Source organism: Polistes dominula, unplaced genomic scaffold (assembly GCF_049000335.1).
Source record: "Polistes dominula isolate Pdom_NZ unplaced genomic scaffold, Pdom_raw_medaka scaffold_35, whole genome shotgun sequence".
In the NCBI taxonomy this organism is placed as follows: domain Eukaryota; kingdom Metazoa; phylum Arthropoda; class Insecta; order Hymenoptera; family Vespidae; genus Polistes; species Polistes dominula.
The window spans coordinates 260,848-278,254 of record NW_028300968.1 but is presented as its reverse complement, the minus strand read 5'-3'; the positions used below and the strand labels follow the sequence as shown (position 1 = coordinate 278,254).

Sequence of the window (17,407 nt, the reverse complement as noted above, 5' to 3'; positions counted from 1 at the left end):
AAATTATATCGATACTAAATTACATCGATTATTTATATCATTACGAAATAATACAATATAAGTTTAATTTAAATTTTATTCTATTTGCAATTTAAACATTTATTATTATACAACAATCAACAGAAAAATATATTTAATTATGTCTCATATGAATTTTACAATATTGAAATATATAGGAATTAATGTTATTTAATTTTAACATATAATTTTAAAGTGACAGTAAGAAAAATGATTGTCGTATAATTTACCTAGAAATTCGTAAGAATTTAGTGATAATGTCATTAGGTTTCAAGGAAAAATATGTAATAATTTCATTACACATATGTTCATAATATTTAACTCAAGTGAAAGTTCAGTACCATCAGATAATATTGACAAGCTGTAAAACTTGTTATCGTGCGAAACAAAGATGGAGAATTTTCGAACGTTTAATATATGGTGATCTTTTAATCGATCAGTCTGCCGCACGTGCTATAGCTGTGCGGATCTGTGCAAATTTAACCTCTCAATTTTTATTCAGTGTGAAATATTTTTCGTTTTAACAACAAAAGATATAGTACATATTAGTTTTTTTTACTAAAAATTAACTTATAACATTAAAAAGTAAATTAATCAGATTTTCATCGACAATATTGTATTATTTTGTCTATCGTGTTAACGTCAGTTTCCTAAAATGGCGAAAATTAAAAGAAGTAAGTATAAATATTGTATACACATATTGTATTTCTTGCAGTATTTTTATCAAAGTTATATTTCATGTTTAAAAGATTATCTTTTACGTATAAAACATTCATGTGACATATGTATTTACATATGTATGTATATACTACTACTTGAAAAGAAGAACTTTGTAATTGTGAATGTATGTTATTATCAGTGATTTAAATTACAAATCGATGTTCTTTTGACTATAAAAATACTAGAGAACGAAGAAATATTTGTTCATTCATGCGAAATTAATTCAATTATTCGTTATATCATTTCCCGTTTTTCTTTTTTTAATTTTAATTATAATTTATTTAAATTAATATGTTAATGTATACGTTAGGTGAATTTTTCTCTACATATTTCTAAATATATTCTCACAATGTTTAGATTTGACGAATTAATGCGCGTTAAAAGTTACGAAATCGATGAAAATCATTTTCTGTTGCGCAATTTTTTTCTTTCTCGTCTCACAACCCAATGTAAATATTCATATCCGTGTTACAACAACGTTTATCTAATATTTAATATTACATTGATTTAGATTTATTTGTCAAGGGCGCTTCTCACTTCATTATATACTGATATATATGATATTTATCGTTATCATAATAAAAGAAAAAGAAAGGAAAAAGGAGATAGAAAGAGAAACATTATTTAACTGCAGATTAGTCGGTGCAAACATTTTGATGAAAATAATGTAAAAAAATGTAAAATATGACCATTTAAGATAATACTACTTTACAAGGACTTTATGTATAGTCATGTAAAAAGGACGTTCCATTATCATGAGTAATTCTTATTACGTTAACTCGCAAAGTAGGTCTGCGTAATAGATTTAAAATCGCTGGAGGCTCGTTCATACAAAAAATTCTGCAAGTTTATATGACACAATCTCATTTTTTACAAAAATGGCTGACTCAACACAAAAAAAAAAGAAATCCTTCATTTCTCTTACTGATATTATTTATTCAAATGAATATTAATTCTTATTTAATTTATTATTAAGTATACGCGTTATAATTAATTGGAAAAACAATAAATATAATTTTCTCAAGAATATCTCTATGTATGTAATCAAATAACAATCTTCAATGTGTGTCACGCCACTTATCGTGCAAGTTAATTGGACGATTAACTTGCTATATTCCCACTCTTACGTAAAAAATTAATATCTATAGATATATGTTAACATATCGGTATTTACAATTATGTATCGTTAAGAACTATAATTATTATCTAATATGGATTTCAATAATATGCATTTATCATCTTCAAAAAACACATCCGAAAAATTGCTAGACTTTATGTAATTTAATTTTTTATGTTAATGTTAAAAGGAAAAACAACAAAATGTTTATATTATTCGATAAATACGTTGCTTGATTGAAGAAGAATTTCGAGTCCCAAAATAATTCCAATCTATTTTTATTTGAATAAAAAGATGAAAGTTTCTTTTTTTCTTTTTTAATTAAAGTTGGAAACTTTTCAACACAGGAAATACAGTGGAAGAGATCAAGGTAACGCGTGTCAAGATGAAAACGTATATTACATGCTGTCCCGACTATGTTAGCCTTCACACTGAAATTTGAACAGAAAACGAAGGCTTCGGTTAAAATTAATGAAGTATCGTTTCTTTGATACGATAGATAAATTATTAATAATCGATCCTGTTATATAACATTATAATTTTATATCTTATTAATTATTTATTAATAATGTTAACATAAATTTTGTAACTTTTTTTTTTTTTTTTTGAAACGGAAAAGCAGCAACCAACAACGCTTCTTAAACACGTTTCAAAACTCACAATCTCTAATTAGTAGAGATAAAAAATAATTAACACTGATATGCATTGAACGTGCTAATATTCTATTTTAAAACAACTTTATTATTATTTCCTTTTCATATATAAGAATTCTTTACCACGTATTGTCTTCGTATTAATATTTTGCAAGTATTTTTTACACGATATTTTAAAAATTAATTTTGATTATGTGATATAATGATGATGAATCACTGGAGTTAGGTTCGTATGTTAGGTACAAAGTGAGAACTGTTATTACAAATCATACTAAAAAACAAAATCCAATTGTAACAAATATAAAACATTCACAATTGAGGAGGTCAGCATGAGCAAAGTATGAACAAAAAAAGAAATAGAAAAAAAAAACAATTTCAAGTCGGTGTTAATGAGTTACGATTAGGTTGATAGCGAATGTTGAAACACTTTGTATAACGATGACCAAAGAATTCGTTTCTTCATTTAAAGGCTAACAAATATGAAAGTTAGAAAATGTATGTCAACATTCATTAGATATTTTTCATGGGTATATGACCCGACCCGTTTCAATATTTTATTAATTAATTATCCGAAATATTTAAAAAATATATTTATATAAACAAGTATTCTATTTAATTGTCTTCCTCACCGTACAGTTCGTGATTGTTTTGAAAAAAAGTTTGAAGTAACATTTTAACAGGTTTTTTGTTGGTCAAAGTGCTTAATCATCGCTTTCGTAAAAAGAGAGAGAGAATGATAATATTATACGTGCGCACGTGTTTATTCATGTGTAAATAATTCATGATCGATATGACACGATCGTAACGTAAACGCATGCATAATTATAAATATTAAAATAATATTATTAACGCATGCAATCATAAACCATGTACATAAATAATTATGTAATCGTATTGTTGATTTTACAATTGCGTTTCTAATATCACCTGATCTTCTACTTTGAGATTATTGAAGAAGATGAGAAGGGATTGTTCGTTAAAGTAAAATGAAATAAATAATTTATATTTCTATATGGGAATAAATTCGAACGAATTAATGAAAAAAAAAAAAACATCATCATCATCATGACTCGACGAGAATTCAAATTTCTTAAAAAACAAAAAAAAATTGAATATATCTACAGTTAATTATTACTTTTGCAATGTATTTTTAATAAATCACAGAAGTTTATACATCGTATTATTAATAAATACTCTTGAAATAAAGGATGATGATAAAAAATATTGTTTTTTAATATGAAATAGATACTAGAATTTTGTTATCTTTATAATCTTTCTAATTGTGTAATATCGTAATCGTGTTCGTTATTTAAAACGACGCTTATTGCCAGTTTTACGTTCTTGCGCATTTTATTGAGGCATTTAATTCTTTAGGAAAGAGCGTTGATCTATCGACACTGTCGATCAGTTTGACTTACGATGTCAAAGTGTTCAGGTGTTTCATACTAATAAGACATTTTCTTTTTCTTTTTTTCATTAATAAAATATATAATTAGACTATAATAATTACGTTTCAAAAATTCTTGGATAAAGTTAACTTTTGTGTGTGTGTTTTTTTTTCTTAAAAATTAATTTTATATTATACAAGTAATAATCATGCTGAGTAAGTAAAAAAAAAACTTATTATTTACCGTAGATAATAAGTAATGTTGCAACTTGAGTCGGCATTGTTCGTTCAAAAGTACAAACAGAATATTGGCCTTCTGATTCCTTTTTTTTTTCTTTTATTTTATTATTATTTTAAATTACAAAACATAAATGGGATCTACGTGAAATGAATTTCATATAATAACTATGTACTTGGGGTATTTTTTTTTTTTTTTTTTTTTTTTCATATATAATATATTATGTAGAATATTCTTCACATTTTTGTACAAACATAGAAGAATTTTACTTTCAATCTTCAGTCTTGTCATAGTCTATATCCTGGTCATGTCGTCAGGATTACGAGAATAGACGTGGACAATTATGTACGTTCGCTATTACATTCTCTAACTCGTTCTTCTTCGATATATACGAGTAAAATGATCAATTGTTCGATAGTTTCGTGTTTTAAATTGAATTGCCGACAAAATTCTTATTACAATTAATAATATTATTATTATTTATTCGATTAAATAGTTAAGTAAAATTTAGGATAAATTAAAAAAAAAAAAAACATCGAAAATTCTTGTTTCTAAGACTTACTCTTTTGATATTATTTTACTTTAGAAACATCCACGGAGGAGAGTCTACAGCTCATCCGACAATCTTTAAAGTCGGATGAAATGGATCACCTTGAAGGTACTCATTTTGATAGACTTTTACCACACGTGTTTGTGACACTCGGAGCATCTGTAAGTAAAAAATATCATTTCGAAATTATTACAAGAAAAAATGCTCAAAGAATAAAATTGTATAAATTGCTTAGGGTGATTTAGCTAAGAAGAAAATTTATCCGACTCTCTGGTGGCTTTTCCGTGACAATCTTTTACCAAAAATAACAACATTCTTTGGATATGCTAGAAGCAACATTACTGTTAAACAATTGCGAGAAAAGTGTCATCCTTACATGAAAGTTAAACCGGAAGAGGAAGATAAATATGAAGAATTTTGGAAATTAAATTATTATATTAGCGGTAATTACGATTCGGAAGAACATTTTCAAATTTTGAACAACGAATTGCAAAAACAAGAGAAAGGTTCAATGGCCAATAGGCTTTTTTATTTGGCATTACCACCAAACATTTTTGGATCGGTCACTGTACATATTAGAAAAGTTTGCATGGGACAAAAGTAAGCTTAGTTTCTTCTTCGTAATTTGCGTCAGGATTACGTAAACGTGCATTATTATTATCATCATCGAACGATAAATGAATACTTTTTTTTCTTTCACAGAGGTTGGACAAGAATTATAATAGAAAAACCATTCGGTCGAGATGCTATTTCATCGCAACATCTTTCCGATCATCTTGCGTCACTTTTCGATGAAGAACAAATCTATCGGATAGATCATTATCTTGGAAAAGAAATGGTTCAAAATTTAATGACATTAAGATTTGCAAACAGGATATTGAATTTAAGTTGGAACAGGGATAACATAGCTTCCGTACAAATAACTTTTAAGGAACCTTTTGGTACTCAAGGAAGAGGCGGATATTTTGATGAGTTTGGAATTATTCGAGATGTTATGCAAAATCATTTGTTGCAGATATTATCGCTCGTTGCAATGGAAAAACCTGCTTCGTGTCATCCTAATGATATCAGGTATTACAAATTTTTATACATCAATATACAAGGGATAAAATGTTAAACAGAAGATTTCGATATTTCTTTTGCGTTACATTTAACGCAATGTCGTTTATTGTCTTATTTTCAGAGATGAAAAAGTTAAAGTCTTAAGATGTATAAAACCATTAGAATTAAACAACGTAGTTTTAGGACAATATGTGGGTAATCCAGATTCCAACAACCCTGAGGCTCAATTAGGATATTTAGATGATCCTACAGTACCTCCAGGTTCAACCACTCCAACTTATGCACTAGCGGTACTGAAAATTAATAATGAACGATGGGATGGTGTGCCTTTTATTCTTCGTTGTGGAAAAGGTATGAAATATTTCCTATAATAATTTTACTAAAGTGTTTCTTTTCTTATTGTATAATAAAATATTGTTATACTTTTTTTTTCTCTCGTAGCTCTGAACGAGCGTAAGGCTGAAGTTAGAGTTCAATATTACGATGTACCTGGTGATATATTCGATGGTAAAACAAAAAGAAACGAATTAGTTATAAGAGTACAACCTGGTGAAGCATTGTACATAAAAATGATGACCAAATCACCTGGTATCACTTTTGATATGGAAGAAACAGAATTAGATCTCACATACAGTAATAGATACAAGGTGACTAAATATTATTCATTATAAATATAATAATAATAATAATAATAATCATGAAAGATTTGTTGAAAATCATTATTAACATTTATCGTAGGATTTGAAATTACCTGACGCTTACGAGAGATTAATTTTGGACGTTTTTTGTGGATCGCAAATGCATTTCGTTCGTAGCGATGAACTTTCCGAAGCGTGGAGAATTTTTACACCATTGTTACATCAAATAGAACGGGAAAAAATACCACCTATTCCTTACAAGTAAGTTATTATTTTATATCTACATTTAATTGTTCACTGATGTATGTTTTAATTAAATTTATATACAAATTTATAGATATGGCTCTCGAGGACCAAAAGAAGCCGACGATAAGGCAAAGGAAAATAATTTTGCTTATTACGGCTCCTATAAATGGATATCTTCGTAAGATATTTAAAAAAAAAAAAAAAAAAAAAAAAAGAAACATTAAGTTTATATATAATTGTGAAACTGATAAAAATATAAAAACCAATTTATTTTTGTACAATCCGTGATTGTGATATATCAAGATTTTATACAATAATTAAGATGGCATTTCTGTAATTTTGTACACAGTATTTATCAAACTTTCTACATTGATGACACACGCACATATATATATATATATATTTTGGTATTACAGAAAGACATGCCCTATTTTTATATATGTATGTATTCCTATTAATATTGTTGTTATACATGAGAAATTTTTTATATAAAAACGCGAGTTTATTTATTTCGGGATTAAAGATACAAAGCTATTTTCTACTTACGTTATACTTTTATTAAATCTTGACAATTGAAACATTATGCCAATCACTTGAAATGTAACATACATCAGTTAAATAATATAAATTACAGAAAAAGAGAGAGAGAAGGATGATATTGGCTTGATATTGTTTAAACATATATTACAATAAATAAATCGAAGAAAGTTAATTCACATATATTTTTGTTTTTAAATTGTATAAGACTGTAGTTTTGAATATTATACAAGCCAATTGTGATCTGTGTGTATGTACTATGATACTATACATTTACATGTAGTTTTATGTTATTTCTCTTCGACTCTTTCTCTTTTCTTTGTTTTTTTTTTTTTTTTATACAAAATGATCAATTGCGTTTAGAATATATAAGTCAATAAAATTTGTATTTTTTTTTCCTTCTTTGGCAATAAACATAAATAGATTAAATTATTTTTAGGATGCTGTAGTTGAACACCAATGTTCTAAGACGTTATAATTTTACTTGCATATTGTCACTGTTATAATGGATAAGATGGGTACATATAAAACTCATATAAAATCTGGAAAGTTCGATTTGCTGTAATACATCATATCGTATCGGGAAATATATCCGTTGCGTTATTATAAATAATAAATGTATATAAAGCTAGATGATATAATAAGAAAAATATTAAGTCATAAATAGCAATATAATGTCTTAAATTTTTAATAATTACATTTAGAAGAGATAAATATACCGAATGATTATTAGTATTGAAGAAATAAATATTTGTTGCCATCAACAGTAGAGATTGTTAAAATAATATAAAAACGAAATATAAAAAAAAAAACATCTCGCGTTTCATTTTACAAATATTCACTCTAAAATTAGCTAGTTTGTTAAACATTTGCTATATTAGAGCCATCCAAGTACAATTTACACAAATAAAAACGAAATTAGATTATGATGTTGATATGGCAATGTCTTTTGAACACTTTTCACAATAGTACATGATTTGTAAAAATGTCAAAATTTGATCCAGGTCTATCAATCGATGAAAATACTATTTCTATACTTTACACTTATTCAGAACTTTAAATTTCACAAGCTTCAGGATCCAACAGTTCATCCCAATTAATACTTCTTTGAAACACTTCTTGTTGTAACCATAATTCGTAATGCTGTTTGAATTCTTCTGTTAATTTTACATTCGTACCGAGTACAGAAGTAACAGACGTATCAACAGGTTCTAATTCATCGTCTTTAGGAGCATTAGAATATCGTCGATTATTAAATTGATCAACACAAGTACGTAATTCACATTCCTCGACTTGAAAATCCCATGGTCGTGCTTCTAAATCTATAAAACGTAGAACTGTATTATAATATAACATATAAAGAAATAGAAAATTAAATGACCGATAAAACTGCGACTTATATGCAATCAAATGAATATTTACCATTACCATAGGCCCAGTCGTCGTTAAGACGATGCCTAACTTTAGCATAAATTACACTTATAGTTTTCATATTTGTTTTCCGCCATTGTCGTCCGAGATACTTTGTTTGCATTTTCAACAATTTTAGAACATATAATTGCATCATAGCATGCCTCACTTTTAATGTACGTTTTAGAATGGGTGCTGACTTAAAAACTACTAGCATCTATGAATGTATGTATATGAAAATAAATGTCTTTTTGTTTTTTTTTTTTTTCGTTTATTTTTTTTCTATTAATCATTCACTAATTATTAAAAATATTAATATAACTTACCATAATTCTACTGTGTTTCCACTTGGTTAATTTATTCAAAATTCTTAATAAATTAATACATGAAAAAATATTACGCCAAGAGTACGTTTGATTGTCTCCAATTTCAAGACTTTCAGGCGTTAATTCTGGTTGATCGCCAATAACACATATGGGAAAGTCCAAAATGGGAATTCTGTAATGAATTTAAAACAATTACTACAACAATAACAACAACAACAACAACAACAACAAATAGTCAACAAATTTGTAAGAAAGATGCAATTTAACTTACACATGTCTTGCTTCAATATAAGACAAGATGTTTTGATTTAAAAACTTCAACACAAGAGGTATGCAATTAGCAAATACTAAATGTTGTGACATAAATTCAAATTGATATATGTGATTCAATTTGAAGTGTTTTAGTAAAAGAAGTAAAATAGCAGAAACCGCTTTAACAATGATTTCCTTATGTCTATTAACATCATTTCCCAATTTCATTGATTGAAATACTGTCATTCTACAAACATAAAAATATTTCAATTAATCACACACACACACACACACAAACACATAAAACTATTATAATATTATAATAGTTGTAAATAATATTTGAAAAAAACATAAAACACTAACTCTTTCTTATTACATAATAAAAAATATGTAACATACGGCATTTCTTCTGGCAGAACATCCGCCATTATATTAACACTATCTGTTTTGGCTTTGCTGGTTGGTGCAGCAGCAAGTAAAATTTTTAATAATGCAATCATATACTGTGGAAGATTAGGTAATATGGCTTGATATAAAATTTCTGTTGGAGTTTGACGAAGAGGAGGTTCTGGAGTACTCATTGGATTTCTAGCTATTTCTTCCTCCTCTTGAATTTGAACTTCAGCTAAAGATGTATACATATGCTAAAAATGCATATATACACATATATATATATATAATGAATGAGTTTTTCTAAATCTTCCATTGCACCAAATGAATATTTGGCTTACTCTTTTAAGCGTGTTGACACCTTCGTGTATTGGTTGTGGTAAACCAGCTAAACTTTCTCTATCTCCTTGTAATTTATAACCAACGAATTTAAGTCTGGACACTTCCAGGAACGTGTCAACATCTTTCTGCCGTACTTTTGGTGTCCATGGTAGACCTACAAGATAAAAATAAATATATTATAAACGGTCATTATAAACAATGAAATGTTTACTAGTGTAAAAGTTAGCGATGTAGCTTATCTTTCCCTTTGTTCATCTGTGGAGTATAAGGCCTTAATTGAGATTGATTATATCGTTCTTCGTAATAAGTTTGATTCCAACCAGGAATACCTGGTTGACTTATGAAGTTGACCATTTCTCCTTCACCTTCATTTGTTGTAGGATTATTTCCTGGTTCTCCACCCTCGTACTCCATACCTAAGCCTGGCTCATCTAATGAACTTTGTTTCATTAAAATCTAGAAAATATTTGATTTCATTAATAAATGTAAGAAATAAGTGTATATACACTATGTGAAGTAATAATTATAACCTACCCGTCTAAGAGGTCTTTTATTACATTTCTGATTTTGTGTTTCTATTAAATCTGGTGCATTAGCAGGAGGAGAACTAGCCCTCATGGTTCTAGCTACTTCTATTGTATCCTCTTGTTCTGCATCAAGACCAGCTTCTTCCCTATATTTTTTCTTTAATTCTCTGAGTGTATCGATACCACCCAAAGAAACTAATATTAATTTCCACAAGAGTAAAAGAACTTTTTTCATAGGAAAATGAGGTGCAGACCCGCTACAAAAACAAGTTACCATTCCAAGTAGTTTCACAATAAGTAATTCCTCGCCATATGGATTTACTGAAAAAGATAATAAGATAATAATAATAATAATAATAATAGTCATCGATTACCTTATACAATTATATTTTTTACTTTGAATAATTACCAAGTTCCTCTTTAAAAGATTCAACATAATCTGCATAAACGCTGTACTCTTTATTTTTTATTTCTTCTCTCATAACTTCTGTGATAATATACAAAACAGAGAGAATTATCCTCAAATCAACAGAATCTGCAAGACTGACAGCTAACTTTCTCATCGCCAAGCTAGCAGTTGTACTATTTCTGCATAATCATAAGAAAAATCATATACATTCAAATATATTTGCTAACTATTCTATTATCGTAGAGAGAAATAAAATGGAAATTTACTCAATTTCAATATTTAAAAGTTCTACGAATGCTGGAAAGACACCGGCTTCATAAAGCAGCATGACATTTTTTCTTGTCCATTCTTGCTGTTCTTTGTCAGATTGCACTTCAGCCCAACAGCCTTGAACTAAATATAAGATACAACGAGCAGCTTTCATCCTTAATTGTTTATTAGATACTTCCAATTGATCTAATAATTTATGTATAACTGATTTTTTTTGTGATGCATCCAACTTTTGCCACCAGGGACATAGCTTATACCATTCCATCTGATCTTCAAACGCCTAGAATTAATAACATATATAAGTTATGTGATATTAATATAGAACATTGTAAACAATTAAATCGACAATATTTACAATCTTACTTTGAAATTAAGTTGCAACTCATATTGTTCGGTATAGCTGTATAACTCAGCAATTTCATTGGCATGTGTGTCTGCATCATCATAAACAAAATCCAAATCTACACTTTTCGGTTCATCCTAAGAAGTAAGAAGAAAACTACATTGATAACGATGCTTGTAAATCTTCATACTTTTTATAATAATGTGTGTAAAGCGATATGATTGAAAAAAGAAGTTTATATGTATACCACATAGCTTGGTAATATATATATATATATATATGTATAACAATCTATTAGAGATTAGGTTAAGAAAAAATCAATATACGACGTAAATCATTACTCATGACCATTTGTCAATGTAATGATCATGTTAACTACCTAGGGAAAATGTACTTTTACTTTACCTCACTTACATCTGCATCAACGTTTTGTCGATAATCTCCACGTCGAAAATCCCGCTTTCCAAAAATTCCATCCGTCCGTAGGTCACATGACATTTTGTGATAATGATTAAAGTACGGACGGGAGGAGAAACCGATGGACACATTTAAGGTAGACGATGTCTTAGAATTATCTCCACTTTCTACAACAAAACTGTACGCGAACAGGTTTACATTTGAATAAATACAAAATATTAATATGGACAATACATATTACGAATGGAAATCATTATTTCCGAATAAAAGCAACAGACAGACACATTTCTAAACTATAATAATCGAATAACTGATTCACAAGTTATTCTTACAAAGACTATAAACTGCAAGCTGTTCTCTAGGCTCGTTTCGTTTCGTCCGATCTGGACAAAACAGTCACATACAAGAGTATAGAAGTTGCGCAAGTAACATTCCGTTTTGGCCGCGTCCGCCATTGGTGGACTTTCCGTCGGGCCGCGTCAGTCACCGCTGGCTGACAGCGTATTACGTGATATTTCTAAGCGGCGCCCGTGGCCTGACGAGGACTTCTTTGAAATGAGCGTGGCACTCAACGTGCTATACAGGGTGTAACATAAATACACGACTAAACTTTAACAATGAATGCACAGTTGACGTAGTTTCAAAAATGATTCATTTCTGAGTTGCCAAACAATCACTATGTTAACATTTTCTAACATGGAATTTTCCAAATGTCATTAACCTTAAATAAACCAATAAATGGATATTCATTTTTTCAATTTTGAACATACTCGTAATTATGATTATGAGATATTTAGTAAAATAAATCGAACATGTTTGCATATTTGAAAATGATTTCTGTCATTTTATGTTTGCGTTAAATTAGCCAATCACAAAAGACGCTTAAAGAGTAGTGCACTGGTTTAGCGTAGAGTCCTGCAAATGGAAGAGACAATAAACTCGACAAATAGTTCTGTTCGATACAATTTTCTACAAACATCTAACAAAGCTTTTTCTTTATTTACAAGATTAATTGTATTAAAACATTGACAGAATGCAGGGTACAATAATAGAAAACTTAAGCGGCAAGAAACTTTCGGTATTAGTAATTATGCTTATTATTGCACAAATTGTATGCTTTTTAATAGGCGGCCTCATAGGTAAGTAATCTTAATTGCATTTATGATTCTATTATAAAACAATGTATTATTGATCTTAACAATTTTTTCTTATTTTCTATTTCAATGTTTTATTTTGGAAAATAATCATTTTTTTCATTTATTTTAAGTAATGTTTTACTGTCACACAACAATGGATATGTAAATTTTGTTTATTGTTTTGATTATATGATGCTATTAGATTTGTTTCCTTTATTAATTAAATTTCATTTCTAACGTTTTTATTTGATATTAAAATTGTTTTCTTATTAATAAAAATGATGACTTTTTAGCACCTACACCTGCTACAAGCCAAAATATATTAGGTACACCTTGTGAAGATATAAGAATTAATGGAACTGAACCAGGTGCAGGAAAATGGTTTTATTCAAGAGGCAAAGGTTCTTGTACTTATGTGGATATAAATCATTTTAGTTTGGATAGTCATCATCAAGCACATCAGGTGGTTTATACATTTCTGGTATGTATTTTATTATTATGTTAATTTGATATTAAATTGCAAAAATATATATATATATATATATATATATATATAAAATTAGAAATTTGTTTGAATTATACTGTAGATGCCTGGTCCACGTGGTAACTTGCAATTGGATTATTCTAGATGGCAACAAAATCTTATAGGAGTTTTGCAGGTGGATATTGTATATCATAGTCAAATTCAAATTGGTAAATTAATTATATAAATATATGTGCATATCTTTGTGTAGTTAATATTTACTGATTTTAACAATAATTTGTTTTTTGTTTGTTCAATATAATAGCACCTAGAACTAAAATAACTCTGGATGCAAGACTTGCTTATAGAAATAAAGAAGATCCTGAAGATGCATGGAAACCATATGCTTCTTCTATAATAGAAAGAATCTTGGATTGTAGCATTGATGATGTAAATGATCAACCCTTTTTTTTTCAAATCAATCAATCAATCATTTATGATTTATTCATTAATATTGTTTTACTTGTAGGCCATGGAACAATATAACTATAATTGTAGTGTTGTACCTTTGTTTGAATTGGGATCATTATTTCATGACTATTATTTATTAAATATTCGTATTCCTGCTGATACTGATAGAAACATTAATCAAGGTTTAGGACACATAACAGATTTATGGCTTACTGTAAGTAATACATTAAATATAATTGTAAATAGCATATATAATATTTTAACTTCATTTCAGGCTATTAATCAAAATGGTGGCTTTACAAAAGTATGGGTAAGTCTTAAAACTGTTTTCTTCCCGATTGTGATCTGTTTTTTGATATGGTATTGGAGAAGAGTTCACATGTTATCAAGATTACCTGCACTTTTGGAATATATGCTCTTGGCTTTAGGAATGGCTTTAACATTTTTAAATTGTACGTAATTATTTATACAAATATCTCATTACATTGACGTACAATTAATAAGTATAAGTAATATATTAATTGTTATACAGTACCCATGGAATATTTAACTCTCGCATACGATATGCCATTTATGCTTCTGTTGGGTGATATCAGACAAGGAATATTTTATGCAACACTTTTATCTTTCTGGCTTGTTTTTGCAGGAGAACATCTTATGGTAAGAATCCTTCTTTTTATATACAAATAGTTTATTTATATTCCCATTAAACTTATTAATTATATTTTTTCTTTCATATTATATCACATGATGCTACATCAGATTCAGGTACGTTTAAAATATTTTTGTTATTAAAAGTTATATTAAAAAATGAATATTAATGTTTTTCTTAAATATAATGAAATGTGTGTTTAGGAGGGTGATCAAAGGAATTCCTTAAAATGTTATTGGCGTCATCTTTCTGCAGTGGGCATAGGGTGTTTATCGTTATTCATCTTCGATATGTGTGAACGTGGAGTACAATTAAGAAATCCATTTTATTCAATATGGGTAACAGATGTCGGTACTAAAATGGCAGTATCCTTTCATTTACAAAACTATGTAGATTTATATTATAATTTATTTTTAATATTTATTCCTTAAATAATAAATCACAGTTATCTTTTATCATTTTGGCTGGACTTTCGGCAGGTGTATATTTAATATTTTTAACTTACATGATATGGAAAGTATTTATGAATATAAGTGTGAAAAGAGCTACATTACCTAATATGAGTTCAGCACGTCGTTTACATTACGAAGGTGTGATATATCGTTTCAAATTTTTGATGGTTGCCACATTATTATGCGCTTCATTAACAGTTATCGGATTTATACTTGGCCAGGTAACGATTCCTGATGAAATTTGTAGAGTTACTAATTTCTCATGATCATAATAAAAAAAACAACTCTCTCACTCTGTATATTTGAAATAGGTCGCAGAAGGACAATGGAAGTGGGATGAGGAAGTAGAATTACAAATGACATCGGCATTTTTCACTGGAGTTTATGGAATGTGGAACATTTATACTTTAGCATTATTATGTCTGTATGCACCATCTCATAAACAATGGCCGATTGAACCATCAGGTTAATATCTCTTTTATTATTTTATTTTATTACAACTTATTTAATATTTATAGATCGTTGTGTTTATATATAGTTTTAAATAGTTATGAATAAAATTCTATATTATGTAAAATCGTGAATTACAGAACACAGTATTAGCGAAGAGATTGAATTTTCGCGGCTTCCTACTGATCCCAACGAGATGTTATCACTCACAGCATTTGCCCGAAAAACAGCTGTGGAATAAACATCTTAAGTACTTATTCGTTAAAAAGTAGAAAAGATCTGTAGATTTTTCAGTATTCACAGGATAGTAGCAGATACGACTGATAATATTTAAAGCATCAATTTTACATGCCAAAACTATTTATTATTCCAAATATTTGGGATTTTTAATCTACTTAAATGAGCTTTTAAGTTACTATATCGCTTATATAATAATGTGTGATATATAAAATTAGTATGAAAACCCATTGCTTGACGAATTAGATAAAAAAAAACATTTCGAAAAGCACAAACTTTTTTCTTCCAGTATATTAGTGGAAGAAATAGTGGAACAAAAATGAATTTGTATACCTTATACAAAAATCTTTATAAAATTTATACAATTTTCAGAAAAAACATTTTTTACTTCTATAGTCGACATTTGAAAATTCCGAGAAAATTTTTAAATCTTATATCGTATGATGATATCACAAAAACAAACAGTATACGAGAGATCATTTATAAATCTATAAAAAAAATTACTCCCCAGTATTTGTTTAACTTAATTATATTGCATTATATGTGCAATTATAGAATTTACAAATGGTATTAATATTTTTAAATTAGCAGTTGATGGAATATTTTATAAGCAATATATAGAAGTAATATAGAAAATAGAAATAGAAAATAGATCGATCATGTATTTTTTAGTTCATCGTATTTTATGAATTTTATTAATTAAGAGAAGAACCCGTTCCGTCTTGTTATAGTACATATCATTGCCAGGCAATTATTATATCTATATTTAATCTTTACAAACATGCATTTAATCATACAACAATATTATAGAACAAATTAGAATTGAGATTATATCCATAAACTATAGCAGCATCTTTCTCATACTACATATAGTATGTCATGTTTTATTGGTATGACTTGCACATTTCATAACGTAGTTTGCACGTCGGATTGAATATTTTAGAGAACACAAATATTAATAAGAAATTTCGTGCCAATTCAATTGAATGTAATTATTCTGTTCTTTATCACATCTTGTCACGTTATATAAATAACGATTATAAGTCAATGGCAATTACATACAATATATATATATATATAGTACTTTGTATTATTATATAATTTACACATAACAATTAGAAATAATTTAATTTAATGAGAGAAACATTATTGCAAGTCAAGTATTCAGAATTTTATTCAAAGTGCAATATTGCTTCTTATGTTTTAAATAAGTTGCTTAATATTAACTAGAATATTATGTAGAATACTTGTAGATGAGATAAAATTATAAAGAACACTTAAAAGTTGGCGATGTATTAAGATATTTAATACATTTATGTATTTTTGGCATGCAAAATCATTACATTCATTTGATATCATTTTTTTTGACTGATTTTATATACTTAATTATTAATATACTACAATGCAGGTGGAACAAAAGTACAATATATTTTATTCTGGAAATAAACTAACGAACATAAACATTTTAAGAAATTATATATATTGTATTTTATAATAGAAATGAAATTGTGTTTCAGGTAACACTGCGTTCAATATAATGTGAAATTTTGTCTAATGTCTACATTTATATAGATTTTTCAATTTAGTAAAATTTTATACTTTTTTTAATAAATAATTACATCTGTTGTGTAATTGTGTTAACATTTTTTTACTACTTTACTATTACTTACTATTTTTGTATAATAGAAAAAGAA

At 27.8% G+C, this 17,407-nt stretch overlaps 3 protein-coding genes across 8 annotated transcripts; 2 read left to right on the top strand and 1 right to left on the bottom strand.

Moving 5' to 3' along the window:
* The first annotated feature begins 129 nt into the window (after window positions 1-129).
* On the top strand, window positions 130-7,935 carry Zw (glucose-6-phosphate 1-dehydrogenase Zw). Of its 4 annotated transcripts, none has more exons than XM_015332307.2 (9): window positions 130-692; window positions 4,720-4,844; window positions 4,919-5,283; window positions 5,386-5,754; window positions 5,867-6,096; window positions 6,187-6,392; window positions 6,484-6,644; window positions 6,721-6,807; window positions 7,606-7,935. In XM_015332307.2, exons 1-9 carry the CDS (start codon window positions 674-676, stop codon window positions 7,613-7,615), a joined length of 1,572 nt encoding a protein of 523 aa, XP_015187793.1. In that variant the 5' UTR covers window positions 130-673; the 3' UTR covers window positions 7,616-7,935. The 4 variants fall into 4 exon arrangements, with proteins under 4 accessions (XP_015187793.1, XP_015187794.1, XP_015187795.1 ...); XM_015332309.2 differs by lacking the exon at window positions 130-692 and adding an exon at window positions 3,740-4,111; XM_089173345.1 differs by lacking the exon at window positions 130-692 and adding an exon at window positions 4,460-4,478.
* Window positions 6,816-12,320, bottom strand: Strip (striatin interacting protein). 3 transcript variants are annotated; one of them, XM_089173334.1, is made up of 13 exons: window positions 12,185-12,320; window positions 11,841-12,030; window positions 11,456-11,572; window positions 11,089-11,372; window positions 10,823-11,001; window positions 10,421-10,734; window positions 10,134-10,342; window positions 9,886-10,042; window positions 9,554-9,798; window positions 9,174-9,401; window positions 8,903-9,074; window positions 8,589-8,793; window positions 6,816-8,488 (listed from the first exon to the last, which is right to left on the bottom strand). In XM_089173334.1, the coding sequence occupies exons 2-13, from the start codon at window positions 11,931-11,933 to the stop codon at window positions 8,223-8,225; spliced, it is 2,469 nt and encodes an 822-aa protein (XP_089029460.1). In that variant the 5' UTR covers window positions 11,934-12,030; window positions 12,185-12,320; the 3' UTR covers window positions 6,816-8,222. The 3 variants fall into 3 exon arrangements, with proteins under 3 accessions (XP_089029460.1, XP_089029461.1, XP_089029459.1); XM_089173335.1 differs by having other exon boundaries at window positions 11,850-12,197; XM_089173333.1 differs by having other exon boundaries at window positions 11,841-12,196.
* A 157-nt stretch (window positions 12,321-12,477) lies between these two features.
* Window positions 12,478-17,345, top strand: wls (Wnt ligand secretion mediator). Its single transcript, XM_015332320.2, has 12 exons — window positions 12,478-12,991; window positions 13,282-13,469; window positions 13,576-13,681; window positions 13,777-13,901; window positions 13,981-14,136; window positions 14,197-14,374; window positions 14,455-14,582; window positions 14,685-14,690; window positions 14,778-14,939; window positions 15,020-15,247; window positions 15,338-15,491; window positions 15,617-17,345. The coding sequence occupies exons 1-12, from the start codon at window positions 12,886-12,888 to the stop codon at window positions 15,715-15,717; spliced, it is 1,638 nt and encodes a 545-aa protein (XP_015187806.1). The 5' UTR covers window positions 12,478-12,885; the 3' UTR covers window positions 15,718-17,345.
* Window positions 17,346-17,407: the final 62 nt, after the last annotated feature.